Genomic DNA, 10,606 nt, shown 5'->3' with positions numbered 1-10,606 from the left:
CGTCTCTCCCTGCGACTCTCCCACGCTCCGATCTCCACCCTCCACCCTCTCTCTCTCTCCTCCTGTCTCTCCCTGCTTACTCTCTCCCTCCCTCCCCTCCCCACCCCCTCTCTCTCCCCCCTCCCCCCACCCCACTCTCGCTCCCCTCCCCCCCGCCCTCTCTCTCTCCCTCCCCCACCCTCTCTCCCTCCCCCCATCCCCTCCTCTCTCTCCCTCCCACCCTCTCTCTCCCCTCCCCCCATCTGTCTCCCTCCCCCACCCTCTCTCTCCTCCCCTCCCCCACCCTCTCTCTCTCCCCTCCCCCACCCTCTCTCTCTCCCCTCCCCCCACCCTCTCTCTCCCCTCCACCCACCCTCTCTCTCTCCCCTCCCCCCACTCTCTCTCTCCCCACCTCTTCTCCCCTCTTCTCTCTCCTTCCCCACCCACTCTCTCTCTCCCCCACCCCCTCTCTCTCCTCCCCTTCCCCCCACCCCTCTCTCTTCCCCTCCCCCCACCCTCTCTCTCTCCCTCCCCCCACCCCTCTCTCTCTCTCCCCTCCCCCCACCCTCTCTCTCTCCCCTCCCCCCACCTCTCTCTCTCCCCTCCCCCCACCCTCTCCCTCTTCCCTCCCCCACCCTCTCTCTCTTCCCTCTCCCTCCTTGCCCCCTCTCCCTCCCTGCCCCTCTCCCTCCCTGCCCCTCTCCTCCCTGCCCCCTCCCTCTCCTCCCTCCCTATTTCTCTGTCTCTCTGACGTCTGTTCCCCTCTGTCGCTCTCAGTTTTTCTTCTGCGTGGTGCCCAATTTGCTACTCCAGGCCCCGCTGTCCGCCCGCTCTCGGGGCAAGGTAAGAGCCGGGCTCCGGCCCCACACCGCCAGGGATCAGCACCCGAGAACCCGCCCGCCGCCCAACGTGAACGAAGGCCCTCCTTACCTGTCACGGAGTTGAAGTCTCCGAATGCGGCGTGCGCCGGGCCTCTTCCCCCGCGCATCCAGGAGGCGCGGGGAAAGAGAGAGAGAGAGAGACAGACTGCGGGGGGGGGCGAGTTAGACGCCGCCGCGCACCTCGCTCCGCGGAGCTCCGTGCCGCCACCCGCCGCACCAGCCCTTTACTACAGATGGCGGCGGTAGCGGCGCTCGGCTGAGGCCCGCCCCTCCAGCCTTCACAAAGATGGCGGCGATCGGGGGCCGCTGTTGACTGGGGCCGGGAGGTGCCTAGCTCGGGCATGGGTGCGGAGGAGAGGCCGAGGCTTCGAGGCCTACCTGGAAAAACGGGGAAAGGTAGGAAAATTAATTAGATTAGATAAAAGATTTAGAAAGTAATTAACTTTTTTAAAAAACAATATGTGTTTTAAAAGCAACGTTTTTTTTAAAGACGCAGAAAGCGGGAAAAGAAAGGAAAAGTTTGGAATCAAGATGGTGGCGACTCACCTCGGTCAGAACGATAAGGCCGCCCACACACGCACCGATTGGTCGACCGTCAGGTCACTAAAGCGTAGGATTGGTCAATCGTCCCGTCACTCGACCGTAGGAGGGCCCGGCCGCACGTGCCAGCAACCCGGCGAACGATTGGTCGACCTCGAGGTCACTCTGTCGCTAATGAGCGGATAATGAGATGCTAATGAGCAGAATGTTGAAGGTTTTTCGGATACCGCGGGCACGATTTTTGTCCGGCCGAAACGTAAATACGCTTACATCGTTTTGGAATGGTGAGCTTTCTTTCGACGTAACGCACGCGTAGGTACGCTCTGTAACTTTCGAGCGCATAGCCGGACAGACGCACACCCGAGGACAGACAGAAGGACAGGCAGAAGGACAGACAGATAGACAGACAGAACAATCCGTTTATATATATAGATAGATGTATTTATTAAAAGTGAAAGTAAACAAATAACCTCCAGTGAGCAAACTATTCAACATTCTCAAGACATGATTATACTGTATTTCCAAACTTCTCCCTCATGACAGATTTTCTTAAAATCACCAAAATTCCAACCTCAGAATATCAATCGACCACGACTGTATGGTGAGTACTGAATCAGAGTTGGCTTAAATAAAAGCCAGCTCAGGCTTCACTTGGATACAAACTCGGACATTGGTCAGTATTATCAGAAAATGGAGTTGCTACTAAATTGCCCTGATCCACCTGTTCCATACTGTGCACCAATCTGTCTTGTTTCATCTTTCATTTTTAGTTGCCAAGACAATTTTTGTTATTCTCGCCATTTAGGAAATACAGGAAACTTTTTTTTATCCGGCACCGACGGGACCGACGTGGTGCCGGTTCATCAGAAATTCCGGATAACCGAAAGCTATAGTAAAAGATACGGAGAGCTGACAGCTCCGTATAAAGCAACAAACCCTGTTGCTTAAGTGCAGAACAATGGCCACAAGTTGCAAGCATCCTCTGTAGCTTAGCAACAGCTGCAGCCACACCCTTGCACACCAACAGATGGAGGAAGGCAAGTACACTCGGACCTCATCGTCCTTGGCCTCTTGCATTGTTCCATGGAAGCTCAACGTAAACTCGAGGAAAAGCACCTCATGTTCCGATTAGGCACTTTGCAGCCTTCCGGACTCAATATCGAGTTCAACAATTTCAGATCATAACCTGGGCCCCTATTACATTTTTACTTATATTTTTTTTCCACCCCTTTGTTTTGGGTCTTCCCTTCCCCCCCGCTTCCTCCTTTTTTTAAATCTCTCTCCCACATGCAGCTGTCTCTCATCCTGCCGGTACACTTCACACCTAATCTCAGCCGTCTTTTGTCTCCACTGTCCTATTACCATCTCGTCTGGTTTTGAATACCTCTTAATGTCTCTTTTACTTCTTTTGTTCTATCGCAGCCCTGCCTTTGATCTATTTTATTTCCTTTCCAGTTTTGAAAAAGGGTTTCGACCCGAAACGTTGACTCTAATTTCTCTCCACCTGCTGAGTTTTTCCAGCATTTTCTGTTGTTATTATGAAGTAAAACTTACCTGAACCTACTCCCTGAATTTTGCCGGTTAACCGAGATTTCCGGTTATTTAGGTGCCGGTAAATCGAAAGTTTCCTGTACTCTGATCTATCTTTCGTAGTTCCAAAGTGGATGACCTCAACATTACCCACATTCAACTCAATATGCCAGTTTTTGTCCACTCACTTAAGCTATCAATGTCCCTTTGCAACATTCTGTTGCCATCTACACTATCTACTGTACCACCTAACTTGGTGTTGTCAGCATACTGTTCAATAATGGTGCATGTTTATTCTTTGGTCACGTCAGTTACACTCATTGGATACATTTTACATCCAGTGGGACCTTGATTTGTATTATCTATGGTTAGGTTATGATTCTGTTCAAGACATTTGTTATGTCACTATTGGAGTACTATGTGCAGTCTTGGTACCACATAATGGAAATAATATTTGAAGCCACAGAAAAGGTACAAAATAGATTAATTAGGATGATGCCATGGATAAGGATAAGATATGAGACTTGAAAACTGGTGCTGAATTCACTGCAGCAGAAGTTAGGGGAAAATCTAATGGAAGTGTACAAGATTTTGAAATGATTGAAAAGATAAATATTAAAGATTATTTCCACTGATTAGTAAATATGTAAGGAGAGGACACTACATTTAAGATCAGTAGTAGAAGCATAACAAGAAAAATTAAAAGAATTGTTTTTCATACAAAGGGTTATTAAAATATGGATTGCAATTACAAGGGGTTAGGGGCTATCGAAGCAGTCATTCACAGCATTTAAGAGGAAACAGATAAACCACTTGGATAAAAGTATTAAAGATATGGGGAAAGAGCAGGGAAATGGGGTCAGATAAGAACACAAGAACCATAAGCAATAGGAGCAGCCCCCTCGAGCCTGCTCCGCCATTCAATAAGATCATGGCTGATTTTTCTACCTCAACTTCACTTTCCCGCTCTATCCCCATATCACTTGATTTTCTTAGTGTTCAAAATATCTATCAATCTCAGTCTTGAATGTTCTCAATGACTGAGCATCCACAGTCCTCTGGGGGTAGAGAATTCCAAAGATTCAAAACCCCTCTTAGTGAAGAAATTTCTCATCGCAGTCCTAACTGGCTGGCCCCTTATCCTGAGACTATAACCGCTAGTTTCTAGACTCTCCAGCCAGGGGAAACATCCTCTCAGCATCTACCCTGTCAATCCCCCTCAGAATCTTACATGTTTCAATGAGATCACCTCTCATTCTTCTAAACTCCAGAGAATACAGGCCCATTCTATTCAATGGGCCTATTGAGTAGCTCAATGCGTGGATATCTCCAATATGAAGCTGGAACATAGGAACAGGAGTAGGTCATTCAGCCCCTCGAGTCTGTTCCGCCATTCAATGGGGTAATGGTTGATCGGTATCCTAACTCCATCCACCCATCTTGGCTCCATATTCCTTAATAGCCTTGGCTAGCAAAATTCTAGCGATCTCAGGTTTAAATTATTAATTGAACTAGCATCTACTGCTTTTTGTGGAGAGAGTTCCACACTTCCACCCCTTTGTGTAAAGAAGTGTTCCCTAACTTCTCTCCTGAATGGCCTGGCTCTGATTTTAAAGTTATATTCACCTGACCTAGACTCCCCACCAATAGAAACAGTTTCTCTCTATCTACCCCTGTCAATTCCTTTCAAAATCCTAAAAAAAAAGCTCAATCAAATTCACCCCTTAACCTTCTATATTCCAGGGAATACAAGCCTAGTTTATGTAATCTCTCCTCATAATTTAACCCTTGGAGCCCTGGTAACACTCTGGTGAATCTGCGCTGCACTCCTTCCAAGGCCAATATATCCTTTTCTAAGGTGCAGTGCCCAGATACAGTGCTCCAGATGTGACCGAACCAAGGCTTTGTATAGCTGTAGCAAAATTTCCTCCCCCTTATATTCTAGCCCCTCTAGTTATAAAGGCTTAGCATTCTATTAGTCTTTTCGATTCTTTTTTGTACCTGACCTACATTTTAGTGATCTGTGTACATGGACCCACAGATAAGCATAAATTTATACTGCTTCTTGTAGTCTATGATCCCAGCCGCTAGATTGTATCATTGTCTTCTAAATTCTTCCTATCCATTCATTATCCATAATATATACCAGGTCATTCATTTTCATGTAGTTCATTCATCTGTAATCTGTTAAATATACCTTCCAATCCTATGACAAATGATTATTATGATCATGTTCCACTAATTTCAAATTTAACTGACATTTGCAAACTTGGCCCTTAGTGTTAGGGGGGATTAAATACGTGGGGTTACAGGGTTATGGGGATAGGGCTTGGGTGGGATGGTTGTCGGTGTAGGGACCGGGTGCTAGGGTTTGGATGATCAGCGTTGAATGGCGGAGCAGGCTCGAAGGGCCGAATGGCCTACTCCTGCTCCTATCTTCTATGTTTCTATGTTTCCATGTCAAACATCCTCAGCATTCTGATGATATAGTACAAAATCGTAAATTCATCCATTACAACAAGTCCTTGGCCCGGAATTTGCAGTCGGGATGACGGCAAACTGGCAGCGTTCGCCGTCATTCCGCCTTTGAAACTGACCGCAACTTTGGGATTTGGCGCAGACGCATGCGGAAATTCCGATGTTGCAGTCTGTCAATGGCAGCTCCAAAACTGGCTGTGCTGTGCCCTCCAGAGACGGTGGTCAGTGAAATCTTGTAAATCATTGAAAGTGATGAAAACTTTAGCTCTTCCGCAGTTAAAATTAGACCCAAAGGGATTAGGTGTAACTGGGGTTTTAACAGCATATTGACTGCTAAACAAAGGTTAAAGGCCTGGAAAACTAATTTTAATTTTGCGCCATGTGAAATTTGTCAATTTGAATTAAAAATTAAATTTTTAACAAACTTTTGAAAAAATGTTTTTAAGTTTGTCCATCTTTAATTCAGGTTTGCCTTTTCCCTATGTGAGAACCCCAATCTTTGTTTTGCTCTCTCTAACTATTTTTTAAAGTTAGAACTTCCTTGTTCACTGTCTGTGAGAATTCCGCCTTTTCATTATTTGCTAAGACAGCCTGTTGACTTCAGAGCAGTTCACACAAGGGAATCCCCTTTAAGTAACCGTTGATTTGAATTGAAGGTTGGAAAATCCGAAGTTCTCGACACAGGGATCGCGAGGTCCTTGTGCAGAGCGTACCTCGGGGCCAGCAGCACACGCCTTCGCTTTGCTGCTGACCGCAAATTCTGGGCCAATATAATTGTTTCGGTGATTTTAGACTCATCAAGCTGAAGGATCCAGTTATAGGAAAAGAGTATTTTCTCCATTCTATCAACATCTCGCATTCCCAGGTCAGATACAAGACAAGTTACATGCAGAGTTAAACTCGCCATGCCCTGCCTAAACAATACACCCAAACCTTCAATCTTAGAACAGCATCACCCCCTGCTGCACCAATGAGTTTTCTTATTTTCGACCGTGAGGATCCCTAATTCTTCGAACTGCCCAAATTCAAATCAATTCTTATAATCAACAGAGACAGGAGGCGTTCATTTCACGATTTTGGACGGGATTCAAATCCAGGTTCCAGTTTAGAAAGGACACTTTCTACTGAGTGCCTTGTAATTTCCTTTCTGGCACCCATGATCCTATATTTACACTATAAACACATGCAGCATTTTTTCCGTTGTCACATGTTCAATCTACCTACCAAGAAGACGAGTGTACAACTCGCATTTTTCAAAGTAAATATCAAAGTCTGTTTGAAGATCATTCAAAACCGATGAGCATGTAGATCCCCTCGATAGTCATCTCAAAAGAACGTGTCAAACAAATTGTCTTTATTACGGTCTGATTAAAGGCAAAGGCGATTTTGTCTTCAGACTCGCGCACAACTGAAGTGGTCAGCTCGAATAAACATACATAGCCAATTAGCAGATAGGTGACAATGGATGGTTTACATTTTAAACGACTCATTATTAAACAAATGCATCTTCACTCCGTTCTGCAAAACACCCCGGGAGACCCACAAAGGCATGAAAGGGAACTAATGACAAATCTGACCAACATCTTGCTGCAGTTTTTGAGGTTTGTTACGGTCCTGAATAGAAACTTTTTTTTTGCTGTGTGTAATTCGCGACTAAAATGTTGATATGGGGTAGAAGAGGGACTCATCTTAAACCCAGGACATTGAACTTAGTGCGTTCTTGACTGAAAACGCAAAACACTGAAGTAAAATTTAGGATCTGAGGTTAGGAGGTGATTTCCGAATGAGAGAATCATCCCAGTGCTCTTCGTTACTTCTGATGCAGAGATCGACTAATCAAAGTCATTCAAAAGTAAACCGAAAATACCAAGCTTTCTTAACTCAGGTTTCTCAGGGAAGTGGCATTCCAGTGATCTTCTAAACACGCGTTGCCAACACGTTAAAAAGAACACGTTTTGTAGCTATAATGACCGGCAGCGGGACAGCGCAAGTTAGTTCACTCTCGTGTCATAGAGGGAAAGGGAGCTTCAATCAGTGGAGTTTTAATAACAGAAAGAAAGAACTTGCATTTATATAGTGCCTTTCACTACCCCAGGAAGACAAACACTCAGGAAAATTATTAGAAAGCGGCAGAAAGTTTGACTTTTTAGAGACTGTTTCGAGTTTCACTGTTTCATTATATATGAAATGTAAATAATCTGTTATTTCACAAGAAGGCGCTGCATCTTTCAAACCCTTCGCGCTTCCTTTGGTTTATGGGGACATTATATATATTTTTTTCAAACTTTCTAAAAACTCATCAATTTTAATGTATAAGTCGAGAACAAAACGTCCACGTCGTTATATTTTTTCATAATGTATTACATCATACAATGCTTAAAACAACCCTATAAATTCACCATCAACGAGAACGTTTGAAATAAAAACTGCGTTTCGTATTATTTCAAGGGGATGCTGATGATATTCAGTTTGCAACGTTTCAAGCTTCTTAGCGTTTAGTCTCTGTTAAAGCATCTCCTCACAGAACAATTTAAACCAAGAATACTTTGCTTGAATGAAATCTCCTGTGCGGGGGGAGGGAAGACGAGTATTCTTTAAATTTTCGGAATTAATGCTTAAAACTCAAATGGATTATTTCACTCCTCCCCCACCGATGTGTTCTTGGCTGGTCATTACTTACCGGAAAAGTCCGAAGAAGTTTTGGCAAAACTGCTCAGCCAAACCAGACCCATCACTCGAAGCAAAATCGCATCCAAACGTGAGCAACGCGCATCTGGGAGAAACATCCTTGAATCAATCGCGCGCGATTTGTTGCAGACACTCACGCTCCTTCCCTTCCTCGATCATTCATTCCGGAAAGTCATATTTCGAAGCTGGTATTTCCCTGTGGTGCCAGCTAGTCCCATTGCTGGAATACAGATCGGCGCTGACTGCTGGGGGCGGTTTAGGGAAAGTAAAGGACGAGCAGCGCAGCTCAGTGACTTGGGGAGAGACTGACAGGCTCCTTCCTACCTGAGGCAGCGGCTTCCCGCCAGGTCCTAACGCCCCTCGATCCCACACCTTCACAGGGTAAGCCACGAGATCACTTTCTGAATTCATTTTCTACCTTCCTTCACGGCTATGACTGCATATTTTAACCTTTATTTGTTATTTGCCCCTGGTTTTACGAATTTATTTACGGGGATGGGGGATCTTAGCTACAAGGACAGGTTGGAGAAGCTGGATTTGTTTTCATTAGAGCAAAGGAGATGATTTGATAGAGGTGTACGAGATTATGACAGGTTTGGATAGGTTAGAAGGGGAAAAGGCTGTTCCCATTAGTTAATGTAAGAAGTCACACAACACCAGGTTATAGTCCAACAGCTTTATTTGAAATCACAAGCTTTCGGAGCGCTGCTCCTTCGTCAGGTGAAGTGGAGAAATGCATAAAGACACAGCTTATATAGTCAGAGAATCATGTCAGATGTTTACAGGTAATCTTTCCAACTGCCATTTATCACACCTCGGCAGAGAGATAATCACAGCAATCAAAGGTGTGAATGGTGTCCAAACAGGTCAGTCAGGAAAACATTACATCAAAGAACAATGAGGGGGGTCACAAGGGGTCAAATATTGCAGATGCTGGGGTCTGTATGAAAAACAAAAAAACAGACAAAAAACATTTTTTTTTGCTGGAAATCACAGCAGGTCCAGCCGCATTTGTGTAGAGAGAACAAGCCAATGTCGACTCGAGTCTGGATGACCCTGCATCAGGTGGGGTTACATGTAGCGTGACATGAACCCAAGATCTCGGTTGAGGCCGTCCTCATGGGTGCGGAACTTGGCTATCAGTTTCTGCTCGACGATTTTGCGTTGTCGTGTGTCTCGAAGGCCGCCTTGGAGAATGCTTACCCGAAGATCGGAGGCTGAATGTCCTTGACTGCTGAAGTGTTCCCCAACTGGGAGGGAACACTCCTGCCTGGTGATTGTTGCGCGGTGTCCGTTCATCCGTTGTCGCAGTGTCTGCATGGTCTCGCCGATGTACCATGCTCCGGGGCATCCTTTCCTGCAACGTATGAGGTAGACAACGTTGGCCGAGTCACATGATTATGTACCATGTACCTGGTGGGTGGTGTCCTGACGTGTGATGATGGTATCTGTGTTGATGATCTGGCATGTCTTGCAGAGGTTGCTGTGGTAGGGTTGTGTGGTGTCGTGGTCGCTGTTCTCCTGAAAGCTGGGTAATTTGCTGCGAACGATGGTCTGTTTGAGGTTAGGCGGCTGTTTGAAAGCGAGTAGTGGAGGCATGGGGGTGGCCTTAGTGAGGTGTTTGTCATCATCGATGACATGTTGAAGGCTGCAAAGAACATGGCATAGTTTCTCCGCTCCGGGGAAGTACTGGACGACGAAGGGTACTCTGTTGGTTGTGTCCCACGTTTGTCTTCTGAGGAGGTCTATGCGATTTTTCGCTGTGGCCCGTCGGAACTGTCGATTGACGAGTTGAGCGTCATATCCCGTTCTTACAAGGGCGTCTTCCAGTGTCTGTTGGTGTCCATCGCGTTCCTCCTCGTCTGAGCAGATCCTGTGTATTCGCAGGGCTTGTCCATAGGGGATGGCTTCTTTAACGTGGTTAGGGTGGAAGCTGGAGAAGTGAAGCATCGTGAGGTTGTCCGTGGGCTTGCGGTAGAGTGAAGTGCTGAGGTGTCCGTCTTTGAGGTGCTTCATAAATTTATAGTTATTTTAAAAATGTGATTTAAAAAAAAAATTATTTGAAGTTTTAGTGATGTTTTGGGGCTTATAATATTTATAGGTTTGACAGCTCTTCCTGTCAAACTTATGAATGAAGCATTCCCTGCTACCATTGGCTCTCCATGGCCCACGTGATCCCAGGGGACGCATCGAACTAACTGCACCCCTGGGATATGCAAGCACTGCACGCCGGCAGTTGGAGGAGGCCCAGAATCGCAATTCCACGGGGACCCACAGCTCAACAGCCGGTGCGCAAGGTAAGTGTAGGTCGGAGGCTTGCACCCGCGGGAAGCCTCCGACCTGAATTTCTGGGCCAATGTTTTCAAGGGGAGACTGGATAGGCACTTGAGGGAAATAAACTTGCAGGGCTACGGGGATAGAGTGGAAGAATGGGACTGACTGGATTGCTCTACAGAGAGCTGGCATGGACTCGATGGGCCGAATGGGCTCCTTCTGTGCCGTGATGACTC

At 46.1% G+C, this 10,606-nt stretch overlaps 1 protein-coding gene across 2 annotated transcripts in view; it reads right to left on the bottom strand.

Annotated features, from left to right (window-relative positions):
• The window catches only part of eva1aa (eva-1 homolog A, regulator of programmed cell death a), a 457,150-nt gene extending 448,805 nt beyond the window's left edge, over nt 1-8,345 (bottom strand). The window contains exon 1 of one of the 2 annotated variants that reach the window (XM_085997096.1): nt 8,089-8,345. In XM_085997096.1, coding sequence (XP_085853222.1) covers nt 8,089-8,194 — 106 coding nt within the window. In that variant the 5' untranslated portion in view covers nt 8,195-8,345. The remainder of the gene's footprint in view (nt 1-8,088) is intronic. The other variant, XM_085997097.1, reaches the window with a different exon arrangement.
• Nucleotides 8,346-10,606: the final 2,261 nt, after the last annotated feature.

Source organism: Somniosus microcephalus, chromosome 9 (genome assembly GCF_052327205.1).
Source record: "Somniosus microcephalus isolate GS21.2 chromosome 9, FLI_Smic_1.0, whole genome shotgun sequence".
Lineage (NCBI taxonomy): Eukaryota > Metazoa > Chordata > Chondrichthyes > Squaliformes > Somniosidae > Somniosus > Somniosus microcephalus.
This window is presented reverse-complemented; position numbering and strand designations above follow the sequence as displayed.